General features: G+C 34.6%; 1 protein-coding gene across 1 annotated transcript in view; it reads left to right on the top strand.

Annotated features, from left to right (window-relative positions):
• TROVE2 (TROVE domain family, member 2) overlaps positions 1-4,147 on the top strand; it is a 12,609-nt gene extending 8,462 nt beyond the window's left edge. Inside the window, exons 5-8 of the mRNA XM_006834182.1 lie at positions 281-397; positions 1,358-1,471; positions 1,670-1,816; positions 3,995-4,147. Coding sequence (XP_006834245.1) covers positions 281-397; positions 1,358-1,471; positions 1,670-1,816; positions 3,995-4,147 — 531 coding nt within the window. The remainder of the gene's footprint in view (positions 1-280; positions 398-1,357; positions 1,472-1,669; positions 1,817-3,994) is intronic.
• Positions 4,148-17,625: the final 13,478 nt, after the last annotated feature.

The raw sequence follows: 17,625 nt of genomic DNA, 5'->3' as shown, positions 1-17,625 counted from the left end.
TGTGTGTGTGTATGTATATATATATATATATCCACACCCAGATGGTCCAGTCTTTTAATAAAATTACTACCTAGGTTCTCTTACTTTCTTACTTGCTTTGCTTTACCATTAGTAAAAGCTAAGCATATTGGAATAATTGTCAATCAAGAAATCAGAAAGCTTTTCTGTGATATATGGTATTTAATATGAATAGTGGATAAGAAAATATGATGTTAGAAACTTAATCTAATAGTTTCTGTGATTGCTCTTAATGGTTGTCTTTATTTCATTCTCTTTCTAGACAGTTGAACCAACTGGAAAGCGTTTCTTGCTGGCTGTTGATGTCAATGATTCTATGAACCAAAGAGTTTTGGGTAGTGTACTCAATGCTAGTGCAGTGGCCGCTGCAATGTGCATGGTGAGAGAACTAAAACAATCTAGAATTGTTTCTAAAGAAGTGTTTAAAGTTAAAATATAAAACTAAAGTTGTATATTATAAAGAAGTATATGTTAACTTATTTGGCACATTTTTCTGCCCTTTTATATTAAAGAAAAATTTAAATGTAATTTATTGAAAAAGCAAGTATAAAATACTGTAAGAATGGAAATTTTAATTTTTATAACCAAGGATTAAATATTATTAGTATTTTTGAGAAAGTAGATAATGCTTAGAAAACTTACTCAGTGAATATAAAAGTTTTTCTGAAAGATCAAGGATTGTGTCAGAAAACCACAGTTCTAGTCTAGCTGTCACTGAATAGATAAATCAGAGACAAGCTTCTTAGCATTTCTTTTGCGACTTTGTTTCTTAATAAAAATGAGAATAAAATATATATTCAGTTTGCTTCAAATAATTATTGTAAGGTTCAATTTCTCTATAAAAATTTATGAAAGTACTTTGAACTATTACCATATAGCTCCAAGCTAAGATACTTTAGTTATAGTAATAACATAAACGTAAGAGTGCTTCTCTGAAAGTTGAGGTTTTATGAACTTAGCCTGTAAAAGCCAGAACCTGGATAAGGCATAACTGTCAGAGGTGGTGGTGGTGGTGGTGGTGTGCTATGGTGTCAGTTCCAACTCATAGTGACCCTATGAGTGACCTCATCTTGCTCCCATGGATTGGCTGGTAGTTTCAAACTGCTAACCTTGAGGTTTGCAGTCCGACTCATAACCACTACACTACCAGAGCTGGAAAACTTTTTTTCCACTTTGAAGAGCATTAAAAAATTGCTAAGACTGCACCCTGTCAAAAGCGGAAACCTTGCAAGAACCAGAAAAAAAGGCAATTTTATTGAGTTCTGGCTCTTACAGGTTTTGCTGTACTGTTTGCGTTTCCTCAGAATCTGCTAAAAATTACTACCATTGAATTTTTCAGGTTGTCACACGGACAGAAAAAGATTCTTATGTAGTTGCTTTTTCAGATGAAATGGTGCCATGTCTCATTACTGCAGATATGACCTTACAAGAAGTCTTAATGACTATGAATCAGGTAAGAAACTAATTTATTAAAACATTCCATAATAATTTTGTATAAATAATTTCTAAGAACAAATTGTTTTATACAGGCTTTGTGAAGACCAGTATATAGGCTCTGAACAAAAAGACAATTAAGTATTATTATGTAAACTAGAATATTTATTTTTATTCTTGATATTTGTTTTTTGATGGGTTTTGTTTTCTGAATTAGATCCCAGCAGGTGGTACTGATTGTTCTCTTCCAATGATCTGGGCTCAGAAAACAAATACAGCTGCTGATGTCTTCATTGTATTCACTGATAATGAGACTTTTGCTGGAAGTGTCCATCCTGCTGTTGCTCTGAGGGAGTATCGGAAGGTAAAATGAATACTGTCTTTTTCTCAACCTCAGATAATATCAAATTTCTCAAATAATCACTATCTTTTTTTTAAAATGTTGCTAAAAATAGTTCTATAGTTTTTGTAAGAGCCCAGTGCAGGCTTTCGATTCAGTAGTGCTTGAAATAAGGGAACATATAATGTTTTTCAACCAGTTCCACTAATATATATTATTAATATCCTTTGCAGACAGTATTTTTTGTAATACTCAACAGAAATAAGTGGTTTACCAAATTATTCCATCCTGATTGGGTGGAATACATAGGAATGAAATAGACTACATCTGTGGAAAGAGATGATGGCGAAGCCAGATAGCATCAGTCAGAACAAGACTAGGGGCCGACTGCAGAACAGACCATGAACTGCTCATATTTCATTTCAAGTTGAAGCCTAGAAAAATTAAAGCAAGTCCATGAGAGCTGAACTACAACTTTAAGTAAATCCCAACCTAAATTCAGAGACCATTTTAATAACAGATTTGATGCACTAAACACTAATGAACAAAATGCAATACAAGTTTTGTGTTGACATCAGAACATCCAACATGAAGAAAACAAAAGGTCATTTAAAATATTAAAATGGATGTCAGAAGAGACTCTGAAACTTTCTCTTAAATGAAATGAATGGAATAAATGATAAAGTAAAAGAGCTGAACAGAATATTTTAAAGGGCAGTTCAAAGACAAAGTAAAATAGTATAATGAAATGTACAAAGATTTGGAGTTAGAACGCCAAACGTGATGAACATGCTCAAAAATTCTCAAGCTGAAAGAACTGAAGAAAAAAATTCAAGCCTCAATTCCAGTATTGAAGGGTTCTTTAGGCAGGACAGTGAAAAATGCAGAAAGCATTGAAAGAAAATGGAAGGAGTACACAGAGTCACTGTATCAAAATGGATTGTCAGCATTTATCCATTTCAAGAAGGAGCTCTGGTAGCGTAGTGGTTACGAATCAGGCTGTGAACCGCAGGGTCAGCAGTTCGAAACTACCAGCGGTTCTGTGGGAGAAAGATGAGGCGTTCTGCTCCTGTAAAGATTTACAGCCTCGGAAACCCTGTGCAGGATCGCTATGAGTCGGAACAGACTCCACGGCACTTAACAACAACAACAACAACATCCATTTCAAGAACTGATAATACTGAAGGAAGAAATCTAAGGTCATTGAAGTCATTTGATAAAAAGCAGGGCTCCAGGAGTTGATAAGATTCTAGTTGAGATGCTTCAACAAACGAATGTTTTTTTAAGGTCTTCTATGTTCTAAACAGTGCTCTTCCAAACGCTCTTCGAAATATCTGCACTGTCTAATATAATAACCATTAGCCACAGGCAGCTGTGGAACACTTGAAATGTGGCTAACATGATTGAAAGTAGAACAACAACTTGTTAATGAAGAGCAGTGGCTCTCGGTGTTGTTCTCCTCCAGCAACATTAGTATCACCGGGACCTTATTATAAATGCAAATTTCTGGTCACCATCAAAGTCCTGCTGAATGAGAATTATGGAAATGGGACCTCTGCAATTTAACAGTCTACCAGGAGACTTTAATGCACATATGACTTTAAGAACCACAGATGAAAAGACTAGATTTTGAAGTCAACTAGGTTCCATGTCCTGTATCTGTGTCTTATACTAACTTAGGTTTTGAGCAAATTACTTAACTGATATAGGTCAGGGTAGATACTAGAACTAGTATTAATTTTTAGGATTGATAAAATAATCAGATATATCACTTTAATAGCTTATTACAATTTCTAACAATGAACACTCAGGAATTACTAGTATTCTCAAATTCATTCATTTTAGCCTTAAACTGTAGCTATAAACGATTTATTTTACAAGTTCTTCCAGAGGACGTGTGAATATTGTACATATCAAAATCATAAGCCAAATAGATAATTCCAGAGGAATTTGTCCTCATACATAGTCACATGTACTGATGTATTGGTAAAAATGTCTGGGTCCCCTTAAGGCCTGACAGAAATTTATAAATATAGAGAACTCAGACTCTGTCCAAAACATGACACATTTTATGGGAGGAGAAAAATTAACTTTGTAATAAGAAGCTGTAGTACAGAGATTTTAAAGTATTTAAATTTTGGAAGATATTTGCTCTTTGCTAAATATATCATTTAAAAATATTATTTTGATCTTTTCCTACAGAAAATGGGTATTCCAGCAAAATTGATTGTTTGTGGAATGACATCAAATGGTTTTACCATTGCAGACCCAGATGATCGAGGCATGTTGGATATGTGTGGTTTTGATACTGGAGCTCTGGATGTAATTAGAAATTTCACATTGGATGTGATTTAACCATAAACACCAGCATGATCTAAGAGGTCCATTGCCTTCAGTGGATCTTACTGAAAATACACTGCTACTTCCCAGCTTATCTTAATCCAGTGAAAGATAATAATAGCATGTGTATGATAGAAAGTTATTTCACCCCTCTCTCCACTCCCCTCCCAAAAAATGGAAGAAGAAAAAAGTTAAGAATGAACCTCAACTTTTGTCTACTAAACTGTCTCTTGCAAAATAGCATCTGAATACACATTAGCTTCCTCTATCTAAGAGAGAGGACTTCTTGTTGATAGACACTGTAAAATAAAACAGTAGAATAGTTATTATTTCTTTGGGGAATAATAACATTTGTACTTAAGAGGTCAGAGCCAAAAGTGTACGTAGTTCATATCATGACACTAACAGTTTGTTTGAGAAGTTTTCTTAAATATTTCATTGGGTAAGGACAGCTTTGATAATTTCCAAATACTCTGAAATGCACTAGACCACGTAACTGTGATGGAATATAAAAATCATCTGTAAACTTGCAAACTGAAAAAGGAAAATGCTAAGACATTTGATTTAATTTTGAATTCATTTTTACCAATTCTTTTCAGAGTCTTCTAAGATAACATAAATAACAACTTTCTTACTCACTGATGTTTTTGTTTTTAATGAGAAGAGACTGAAGTTTGTGTGTGCCTATAGGAAGCCAGTTTGATTTGGTTTTTTGTTTTGTTTTGTTTTATTACCATGAGTGAGTGTTGTGACTTGACAGTGTGTTTCTCTAAATTACAACACAGGCACTTGTACTCATGTTTCCTTTTTTCATCCTCTTAAGTGAGACTTAAATACTCAAGTATTTAACTGTCCCACTTACAATGTTAGAAGTAGAACGATCAAGATTTCAACTATAACCACATTAACTATTTACTTAAAATTTTTTTCAACTTTTTTTTTGTTGTTGCCAGTTATAAATTGGTTTTAGATATTTTCTAATTATAAAAATGTCAGTGACCTCCTAACTTTGTGTCCAGTAGTCATTTTGTGGTAATCATTTCTTAAGCAGTTTAAAATATGACACTAGATTTATTACTATTATAGTAAAGATATAGATAGATAACCCAACCAACATTTGTCAGGTCAACATTTTTACATGTACAGTTGTGTGAAATAAATTAGTAGGCATTCTTTTTTGATAGTGGAAAAAATAATAAAGCAAGCTAGAATTCTTAAAAAAGGTTTGAAAGGCAATTTTTGAATAGTGTATTACCACCAAGCAGTCTTTTAAGAAAAAAAAATTTTAATTACTGTAAACTTCCTTTCATTACACTAAACACATTATTTACTTGAGCAAGTGTCTCTTGTTTATAGGTTTAATATTAAAACAACCTGTTGAAATGACAAAATTGTTACTCAATTTTATCTTGGTTGTCAAAGAAAGCTTACACATATCCTTTGCAAAATTTGTAGTCATTGTTCTTTAAATATTGAGACTTTCCTGTGGGTTTTTTAAAGCCCCTCTTAGCATTATATGAAAAGTCAAACTGACAAATGTTTATAATAGCCTTTCACATGTTTGTGGCTTAGAACTTTTAAATTTTGGGGGGAAGGGGAACTTTGGTAGTATTAGAGTTTGTGTAGATACTTTCCTCTGTTTCATGCATAATTGGTGCTCTTGGAGTGATAAAGAAAATGTTCCTTTCAAAGTCTTAGTTGACATATCAATTCTGGCTCTGATATGTAGCCATTCCTTCAGGGGAAACTGGTAGCAGTTTTTCAATGTTGGTATTTGCTTGGGGTTATTTTTGGTCAGCAAAGCTGGTAATTTGGGGGGGGGGGAATACAATGCTTTTTATTATTGTTGGGTATATGGTAGATTTGAAAATACTGTTTTTAACCCCTGGTCAAGCATTGAATTTAACATGTTAGCTACTTTTGATACATTAAAATAGCCTTTCTGATTGAATTTAAATGTATAGAACCTAATTGAATTGTGTAATACCTTTTGAATTCTTTAAGTAAACTCAAGGTTTTCTTAAATTTAAAATTATAATCTTTTTATTCCTAATAGAAATATTAATATAGTATAAAAGTTTATTTCCTTCCATTAGGTACTATTTCTGTAGTACGTTTATACAACTATATCTAGGAGTTAATACTAAATCCATCAGAGAAATAAAATTAGATGTGACATTTTTTAAGCGTTTGGCACAAGACTGGGCAGTGTTTTATTCTGTTGTGCATGGGTCGATTTGAGTCAGAATCGACTCAACAGCACCTAACAATAATTAAATGAATTAGCTTTGTGATTTTAAAAAAGAAAGCACAAAAAATAAAAATATTAAAGGAAACTAACGCAGAAGTTACAAACAATGTCTGTCCCTAAGTGTGTCTTTCAAGACCAATTTCTATGTTAAGTCAATTTGTATTTAGCCTTATTTTAGTACAAGAAAAAGCTTCAGACCTTTCAGTGATTTAAAAACTGCAGATACAGCAAGTGAAGGTGATTGTGGTAAAGAATTTGTTGCAACTCGGGATCAGTTCATTTATTTCAGAGTGAGGGCAAATTTACATAATATTATAGGTCAAGTGTAAGTTGTACATAAGTCAGAAATTCATAAACCAAGAACCTGTTATTTTTAAATCAGAATTTTTGTGGTAGGAAAAAAAACTTAGAAATTTATTAGTTAAATATAAATTTTGATTAAAGATCCAAGGTCCAACAGAGAGCGAGCATGACTTTGGAGTACTAGACTTAGAAAACTCTTTTTATTAGTTTTGTTTTGCATTGCATTCCAGTATTTTATTTTCCCAAATCATAGGAATACTGGCTCTAAAGTTTAAAAGATGAAATAGGAGTTTTCAAGACTTTTCTCTTATTTAGATATTTTAAAGCATTGTATATACATAATTGTTTTAAAATTAGAGAAATGGAGATTATGAACAATATACTTACATAACTCATAGTAATCCTCAAGCACAGTTAATGTTTATTTAATAGCCTGTGTTGATATATAGCTTAATCCTATAGAGAAAATAAAGAACTTTACCTCATCATAAATGAAATTTACTCAGTTGGTAAAGAAGTTTTATTTTCTGAATTACGTTTAGGATTTCTGTTACATTCATATTTCGGAAAATGTTGCTTTTAAAAACAATCCTAATGTAGCAACAGTAATAACCAAAAATATATAGGTTGTTACATAAATAAGAGTGCACGCTTCTATGTCTCTAGGAAAGCATATGTGAGCATATCATAAGTAGATATGTTGTTGTTATTATTAAGTGACGATGAGTTGGTTCTGACTCATAACAACCCTGTATAGGGTTTCCGAAGAGTGACTGGTGGGTTTGAAGTAGTGACCTTGTGGTTAGCAGTCTAGTGCGTATATTTACAGCACCACACCAGGACTCCATATGTAGATATAGATGTATCTATTGTACATGATGTCGTGATGTCGAGTTTGTTTCTACTCATAGCAACTCTATAGGATTTCCAAGGAGTGGCTGGTGAGTTTGAACTGCTGGCCTTGTGGTTCACCCGACCTTGCAATCTACTACTTTATCTGACAGCAGGACAGGCATATGTAAATACATGTTTTTAATGTGTTACATGTATATCCACAGTGGTGGTGTCCATGGAGTCAGTTCTGACTCACAGCAACCCTGCATAGGGTTTCTGAGGCTATAAATCTGTATAGAAGCAGAAAGCCTCATCATTCTCCCATAGAACAGCTGGTAGTTTCGAACTGCTGACCTTCAGGTTAGCAGCCCAACTCGTACCCATAAATACAATAAGACATATAAAGGACACTTACAGAGACTTCCTAGCCATATCCAAACACGTAGAATTGGTTTATTGGATTGACGGGCATAGGATCATAATCTTATGGGATAAGTTAGTTAATTGGCATCACATAGTTAATAAAAGTTAATGTACTACACCTTCGTTTAGTGAGTAGCGTCTAAGATCTTAAAAGCTTATGGGTGGCTATCTAAGATACAACTTTTGGTGTCTACTCATTTGGAATAAAAGAATGAAGGAAACCAAAGAAGAAAGTAGCCCACAGAACTACTACCCCACAAGAACTAAAGCCTCTACAATCTGAGAACAGAAGAGCTAAGTGGTGCCCAGCTACCACTACCAACCAATCTGAACAGGGACACTGTTGTTAAAGTGCTGTTGAGTTAGTTACAACCCATTGCGACCCTGTATAGGGTTTCCAAGGAGTGGCTGGTGAGCTTGAACTGTCAACTTTGCGGTTCAAACTGACTTTGCAGTTCAGCATACAAACCCACAGTGCCACACGGGGACTTCAGGAACACAATGTTAAGTGCTGTTGAGTCGGTTCCAACTCAGCAACACTGTATAGGGTTTCCTAGGAGCAGCTGGTATGCTTGAACCACCAACCTTGCAATTCAAATGACCTGGCAATCCAGCACATCAACCCACAGTGCCACACCAAGACTGCTGCCAAGGACACGGTAGAGTGTCCCAACTGGAATGGAGGGAAATCTAGAATAAAACTTAAAATGCCTAATAAAAAAAACAGGTTACAGCACTGATAGAAACTGAAGGAACTTTCACCCTAAGATAATATTTCAGTGGCTTTAACGGAAACCATCTTGAAGTTCACCTTTCAGTTAGTAGATTGTGTTATAAAAGAAACTATCACCTGTGAATGATGTGTCCCTTAAACATTTAAGTATATGACACCAAACAGTCAACATTTATCCAAAGGCAAAGATGGGAAGGGGAAATTGTAACCAATGACAGCAAAAAATTTTGAGTAGAAACTTAATTGGCTAAGTACACTTTCATCTAAAAAATAAATGCAACCTTTGGATAAAAACTGCATGTAAAAATGAAATTAAACTAATAAAAACAGTAATTTATAAACACAGTCCTAAGAAAAACAACCATATGCTAGGTGGCATGTAAATATTTTCAGGAGATAGTTACAACTAGCAAAACAAAACTAATAAAACCTCACTTATTAGTTGAAATTCCTTAGAATTTACATTAGTGAGCACTCATAATATTTTTTAGTTACAGTAACTTTTTTATAAGGTTATTAGGCATGATGCTAGTGAATTTAGTTTTACCTCTGGAAACTCTTCATCTAATTTCACTGTGTGACTATAGAAAATTAATTTTACTAATTTCGCTATCTTTAAAAAATAACGTCTCATGCATGTATTATAGAAGAATCAATGCTTTAATATTTAACTAAAAATGTTATTAAGAACTGGTTTGAAAGATAAAGGTTTTAGAAAAATACCTTGATAGACCTTAATTTTAACCATTCCTGTGCATTTTTCATAGTGTAAGTATTGACTGAGTTACTATATCAAAAAAAACAAAAAAGAGCTGTATTGCACGTCTTGATGAGACTAGAGAAATTCATACTCTGAGATGCTATTAAAAAATCATTTGCTTAGCCTTTTAGATTTATAGGTAATTCTCCAAATAACATTGTATCAGATTTGGGTTTTTGTTTCTGTTTTCTCATTTTCTGCTACTTGGTATTTTTAAAATACTCAAAATTTGTTTGAGAAGATAAATCAGAGCCACAGTATAAATTTTAGGCCCTTAAAATTAGAGAGGAATCACTTTAATAGCACAATAAGGCTACATCTAAACAATAATCATAGTTGTAAGTCATTGTAATCTCTTACTAGACTTGTTTCAATTTGACCTAAATATATTATGGCCAGTATTCCATATATCTAGTCTCATAGACCACAGGTTTAAAGTGATTTGATATGTTCTTTAGAAAAAATGTAAATATGCGCAAGAAAGAATTACAAAAGAAAAGATAGTTTAAGCTAGAAAGCTGGTTGTATTTACTCATTTTTCTTGTTATTGTTAAGTGCTTTCAAGTTGACTCATGACCCTGTATAGGGTGTCCAAGGAATGGCTGGTGAGCTTGAACTGCTAACTTTGTAGTTCAAACTGACTTAAATGCAGTCCAACGCATTAAACTATAGCACCCCATCAGGTTATTGGAAGATTTCTTTTATACCTTTTATTATTTTAATTAAAATTGTCATTTTTTGTCTATTTCTTTGTCTAGTCCTCCTGTACCTGGATAGTAAAATGACAGAAGAATCACTAACATTTAGATTTAGGATGTTAGGACATGTACAGATTGCTATTTGTCCTACAGAAATTTAAGGTTTAGTAAGGTCTTAAATTAATAGTGAACAGGTTTTTAGGGGAAAACAGCTGGATTGATAAATTTTCTCCCTAAAGCAAGTTACACTGTCTACTTTTACATCAGATAGTTTCAGAAATTATGCAGCCTTTTGAGTAAGTTCAAGTTTTCAGTCTTTGTTTGCAGTTACAAATTTACCTATATTTGAGAGGTGAATTGCTGTGCTATATAAGTATTCTTAGAAAAATAGCATGTCTCAGTGCTCATCTTTCTGTAATCACTGAGCTTACATATATGAGGAGGAGTCAAAAAGAATTGCTGTGAAATCATAGAAATTTATTTAACAAAAATAAAGTGTGAAGCCTACAATACATATCCTTCATCTGGGTCTATACACTTTTGATGGTGGTATTTACATCTCTAACCCTTTACCAAAGGAGCCCTGGTAGTATAGTGCGTTATGAGTTAGGCTGCTAACCACAAGGTGAACAATTTAATCTACCAGTCACTCATTGGGAGAAAAATGAGGCTTTCTGCTCCCATAAAGATGTACAGCCTCAAACCCTATACAGGTTTTTATAAGTCGACAGCACACAACCACCACCACCAACTCTTCACCCAAAGAATTTTACTTCTGTTTACACCACATCAAAATGGTTATTTGAGCATGCTCGTGGCATTTAAATTGTGTCCCTTTTAAAGCTTCCTCTGTACAACTTTTTTGGCCTTTATCTCACTAATGCAGTGTTTCGTTTTCTTAAAACTTCTTCCTAATAAGCCCTTGTGATTGTCCTGTGTCCTTCGAGAAAGTTTCAAGATTACCTCTGTGTTCTATATTTTCTACACCTATTCAGGACCTTCTCATGTGATCCCACTCACAGTTGTTGGTTGTGGTAACCAGGATAATGGTGACTAATGTTCACACAGTCCATTAGTCCGTTGGTCTAATGGTTTCCAGGTGTCTTCAGTGTTCGTCACTCTACCAGTCAGGGAGAAAATGTGGAACAAAACTCTGTCATAAAAAACACCAGGTTTATTGGTCAGATAGAGACTGGTGGCACTCCTAGACTATGGCCCTAGGTCACCCTTCTGTTTTAAACTGAACTCACCCTTGTACAATTCTCAATATACAATATATATGTATATATGGGGCACAACAACACTAGTAAGTGAGTTCACACCATAGAGTGATCAACCATTTGAGAATGAAAGAACAGCACTTAGTCAAGGACAAAATTCGGAAGCCCTGGGAAAGAATGGAAATGGAAAAAGAAATACAGGGAGGAAGTGGGTTAAGTGATGTTACTTTGTGGGGACTGCAGTCATTGAGATGAAGTGTATGATTTATTGAATGTAAAACTGATCAATTTATAATAAATTCACAAAAAGGTTTTAAAAAGGAAAGAAAAAGATTACCCCTTTGAAGTCCCGCCTTCCCCCCCCAAAAAAGTTGCCATAAACTCCTAAGCTGACCTCCGCCTTGAATTGAACTAACCCATCAGATCCCTTTGAAAGCCACTGTTTTGATTGGATCCTTTGGTGTTTTTTAAAGGTACCTTAGCAAGACAAGTGTATTACTGAAAAAACTTTGCAGCCATCCACTGGTCACAGAGACATGTCTAAATATGTTTTGTTTGGAATAAGCCCAGGCATATAAGAACTGGAACCTTAGTAGCAATACTTTTTGTACTTTGGTTTGTAGGATTAACGGGCTTGTAAATAACGAATTCACACTCAGCATTTTTTCAACTGGTTACTTCTTTGCATTTTTGAGAAATTATAAAGTTAATTATATTTTTCATTTAGAAAATGAATATATAATACTCGTATAGCTAAGCATGGAGTCCTGGTGTAGCATTGTAGGATAAACACTGGAGTGCTAACCACAAGGTCAGCAGTTCAAACCCACCAGCTGTTCCTTGGAAACTAACCAGGGTGGCTTTGAGTTGTAATGGATTTGACAGCACTTGGTAGCAAGTTAAGCATACTGTTTGAAAAAGTTAAATAACATTTTTAATCGAAAAATGCAAATTATAATGGAACGAGGGGAAGAAACAAACTAGAGGGGACATGTTGCAAAATTCTATTTACTGAATTTAAGGTGATTATTTTTAGTGAGAGTGAATTAGTATATACAAAAGGCTGCTTCTTTCTGATCCTTTGACATTTTTCCTCTTCTATTTGATTTAGCAAGGAGCTCTGGTAGCATAATGGTTACGAATCGGGCTGCGAACCTTAAGGTCAGCGGTTCGAAACTACCAGCCGCTCCCGGGAGAAAAATGAGGCTTTCTACTCCCGTAAAGATTTACACCCTCGGAAACCCTGTACAGGGTCGCTATGGGTCGGAACTGACTCAACGACACTTAACAACAATTTGATTTAGCACTACCATGTTGTTAAGTGCCATCGAGTCGATTCCGACCCATAGTGACCCTGTATAGGGTTCCGAGGAGCAATTGGTGAGCTTGAACCACCAACCTTGGAGTTCAAACAGCTTTGCAGTCTGGCTCATTAACCCACAGTACCACAGCAGGACACAAATTATGTGAACACAAATGAATTTCAATTTCTTCACTTTTAAAAGTTATCAAAATCTGAAAAAAATAAATCACAAATGCTACATTTCTCTGGGTTTCACTTAACACTTAGATTTTTCAGGGTAGTGACTGAGGTTGAAGCCTTTATTTTAAATATTACTGCAGATAATAGATGAAAGACATTAATATAAACAATCTATTGAAACGTCTGTTTAATTCTTAGGCTTTATTTGCAAATGTAAACTTTCAGAATTCTTACATGGCAGAATTGTGATATATAGAATTACCTATTTTTGAAAATCAGGTGGGACTAGGTAGAGTATTATATACTAGTTCTAAACTGCCCATTTACTTTCTGAAAAAAAGACTTTGATTTCCAAAATTGACCACTTTAACATTTACATTACATAGAACAATATTTGCATAGAATACATAGACTATAATTTAAGTATGCAAGAGCCTTGAAGTGAAATGAACCTTTTGACTGCCTTAAGATATTAACTAGCACTCCAATATAGGCATACTAGTTACTTTCCATGAGATCTGTTCATTAAGTAATGCCTTAATAGGGTTCTACTGTTAGGAAGTACAGAACTCAAAGGGTCTTTTAAAGCTTTTAATTTTACATAGTAGAAATTTAACTATTAAAATTTTAAAACCTTATTGTATTATCAGTTTACTAAGCACCCATTGACAGGTTAATCTGGGCACACTAATACATTATACATGACTGTTAACATTGTTATATTTTTTGTAGTTTAGTTTTTTATTATTTTGTATAATTGTCCAAGAAGCTATCTTATGACTATAATGACTTTGAAGGGTAAGTTGCATATTTGAAAACAAATTAAAAATAACAATTGCACAGTCCCAACAATGATTTATGTTATAAGGGAATTTCTCAAGACAAAAGCAAGTATTTTCTCTCAAGCCTATAAACAAAGAAGTAAGATAGTAATAAAACATTGCTATTACTGCAATAAGAAGTATCAAGGCCAGGATTTGTTTAAATACATTAACATTTTTACATTCACTTTGCCTTTCAAAGCAGGAATATTTTATAAAATTGAAAGAAAACTTTACATGGTAAAGCTGGTGCTTACAGGCATATAAAATTTGATTTATAATAAGTTTATTTCATTCCAGAGGACCCTGAAAAGATGTGTGTGTGGGGGTCTTATATTTGTTGATAAACTAAATGATGCTTTGTCAACTCTTAGAAATTTTCACTGTAAATACATCTAAAAATGTAATTTTGCTGTTTTCTCATAGCAACTAGATAAATATACTAATGTATGAAATTTATTTAAAACAGCTTTCACTTATGTTGTGGAACCTTGACTTTCTCTCATTTCCAGCCTTGCAAAGTACTATACTGAATAAATCATTTTAGACATGGAATACAGGTGGGCACAATATGAACTGTTTCTGGTCATCTGTATTGATACTGTAGAAATTGATAGGTGTACCAAATAAACTATGCACATCAAATTGTTGTCTTAATGTCTTTGAAGAAATGTGGATTTAAGGTTATAACATACTTTATGAAATCTAAGACCCTTAGTAATTAACCTGTTTGAATATGAGAGGGCTTCAACCCGTTTGTAGGAAATAGAATAAAAAGATAATGGAATTTCTTAGGAACATTTTGAAGTCCCTTCATATTTAAATAGGAAGAAGTGAAGGTGGAGAGTATCCAAATTAGGAAGGAAGAAATATCCTTATTCACAGATGACAGATTCTATGGAAATCCCAGAGACTTCACAAAGAAGTTACTGGAACTAATAGAAGAATTCAGTAAAATGACAAAAAAGATCAACACATAAATCATTTGGGAAAGAACTCTGAAAGGGAAATATATACCATTTATAATGGACTCCTGGTGTAGAACTTTAGGATCAGCACTGACTGGACTGTGAACCACAAGATCGGCAGTTCAAACACACCAGCTGTTCCTTGGATACCCTGTACAGGGTTGCTATAGGTTAGCTCTAAGGCACTTAGCAACAACAACAACAAACTTTACAGAGAAGTAGACTGGAACATGTGGAGGTTAAAAGACAAGTTCCCATCTAGATACATAAAACCCACCCACTCTCATCCAGTCAATTCTGACTCAAAGAGACCCTATGTAGGTTTTCCCAGACTAAAAACACTTGCGGGAACATATAGACTCATCTTTCTCCTTTAGAGCCAGTGGTGTGTTTGAACCACCCACCTTGTGGTTAGCCCAGTGCCTAACCCACAGCACCACTATAAGTAGGTAGAAAATGTCATCTTTTAATTCTATTTTCCACAAAAATTTTGAAGCTCCCTCGTATATGTATTTATGTGGGTATGTATCATTTATATAGCTATAATTTGTCAAGTACCATCGAGTCAGTACCGACTCATAGCAACCATGTATTGGGGTTTCCGAGAAGCGACTGGTGAGCTTAAACTGCTGACTTTGTAGTTCTAAGTGACCTTGCAGTCCAGCACATTAACCCACAGCGCCATGCCAGGACTCATATATACATATATGAGTCAAGTCCATTGTGACTCAAAAGGACCCTGTGTAGGGTATCCAAGGAGCAGCTGATGGATTTGAACTGCTGACCTTGCAACTCAAACCAACTTTGTATAGGGTTTCCGAGTAGTGACTGGTGAAACCAACTTTGTATAGGGTTTCCGAGTAGTGACTGGTGAAACCAACTTTGTATAAGGTTTCCGAGTAGTGACTGGTGAAACCAACTTTGTATAGGGTTTCCGAGTAGTGACTGGTGAAACCAACTTTGTATAGGGTTTCCAAGGAGCGACTGGTGAGCTTGAACCTCCAACCTTGCAGTTCAAACCAATTTTGCAGTCCAGTGCATTAACCCACAACGCCATGCCAGGACTCCAAGATGATTAAGTGGCCCTATTTATACAGAGATCCTCCCCTCTATTCTCTAAGCACTGGGTCTGATGCATTTAATGTGTTCATTATCTGTTGAATGAATTATCTCTCCTATAGCCTCGGAAACCCTATACAGGGTCGCTATGGGTTGGAACCGACTCGATGGCACATAACAACAACAACAACAACAATAGCAGTTTTATTCAGGTCTGGAAATGAACTCAACCCTATGGTCCAACTTATCAATAGACAGGCTAATAATATCAGGGAAGTACACACTCTTTAGAACAATCAACCATAGGGTATTAACAGGGTAGCATTTGCCCAAGAATAAAGGTCGGAAGGCAGGAATGGACAGGAAAGAAGGATTAATGAAAACAGTAAATACAAGAAGACAGTGGAGAGTATGTTACATTGTAGAGACTGCAATCAACTTCAAGAGATAAAATGTGTATAAACGGTTTAATACAAAACAAATTTGCTCTATAAACTTACTAGAATCGTGATAATTTTAAACAGCCAACTCTTAGGTATGTCAATGGTCTCCCAATTTATTAATTTCTGTTCTGCTTTGGACTTCTTCTCTTCTTTTTCAGTTAATTGAATTTTGATATTTTCTATGTTTTGCATTTTGTGGCTTTATTATTTTCCTTAGCACCTTAAAATTTGTTGAGATTTTCTATATAGCATTGAGTAGAATCAACTTTCATAAAGGTCAGTTTATGTCATAAATGCTGTCTGTCAGTTTGTCATATTAAGATGGCTTGCCTGTTGCTGTGATACTGGAAGCTATGCCACCAGGATTTTAAATATCAGCAGGACATTGTCAGAAATAGTGCCAAAAGATGAGCCCCTCAGGTTGGCAGGCACTCAAAATACAACTGGAGAAGAGCTGACTCCTCAAAGTAGAGTTGACCCTAACGACATGAATGGAACAAAGCTTTCCGGATATTCATTTGCCAATAGGGCACAAATCAAGGAGAAACAGTTGTAAATATCCAGTAATAATCAATATAGTATGCATGAAGCATAATACTACCAAAAGTCAAAGTTGTAAAAAACGAAGTGGAACGCAAAAAAATCAGTGTCCCAAGCCATTTTGAATGAGACAATAATAAGGTTTATTTTACTATGCCAAGAATGTCAAAGAGGAATGGTGTCACATTCATCATCAAAAAGAACATATCAAGATCTGTCTGTCATGAAGAACAACGCTGTCTGTGATAGAATAATACCTATACATCTACAAGAAAGACCAAGTACTACTATCATTCAAATTTACACACCAAGCATTAAAGTCATGATGATGAAATTGAAGAATTCTACCAACTTGTTCAGTTTAAAATTGATCAAACAAGCAATCAAAATTCATTGATATTTCTGGATACTGGAATGCAAAAGTTGGAAACAAAGAGGAAGGAAAGTATGGCCTTGGTGAAAGAAATCATGCTGGAGACTGCATGGTAGATTTTTGCAAGACCAAAGACTTACACATTGCAAATGTTTTGTTGTTTGTTTTTAACAGCATAAAAGGCGACTATACACATAGACCTCCCCAGATGGAATACACAGGAATCAAATTGATTACATCTATGGGATGAGACAGTGGAGAAGCTCAATATCATCCGTCAAAACAAGGCCAGCAGCAGACTGAGGAACAGACCTTTATCGCTCATATGCACATTCTGGCTGAAGCTGAAGAAAATTAAAACAAATTCAAGAGACTCAAAATATAGCCTATGTGGTGGTGATGTGCCTCCTGAATTTATAGACTATGTCAAAGGCAGATTTGACACATTAGACTCTAATGGCCGAAGACCAGAAGAATTGTGTACTGACATTAAAAATATCATAAAGGAAGAAATCAAAAAGTCATTAAAATACAGGAAAGAAAGAAAAGACAAAAATGGACATCAGAAGAGAATGTGAAACTTG

The sequence above is a fragment of the Chrysochloris asiatica genome, unplaced genomic scaffold, assembly GCF_000296735.1.
Source record: "Chrysochloris asiatica unplaced genomic scaffold, ChrAsi1.0 scaffold00009, whole genome shotgun sequence".
Taxonomy (NCBI): domain Eukaryota; kingdom Metazoa; phylum Chordata; class Mammalia; order Afrosoricida; family Chrysochloridae; genus Chrysochloris; species Chrysochloris asiatica.
The sequence above is the reverse complement of the archived record's forward strand: the minus strand, read 5'-3'. Positions and strand labels throughout refer to the sequence as shown.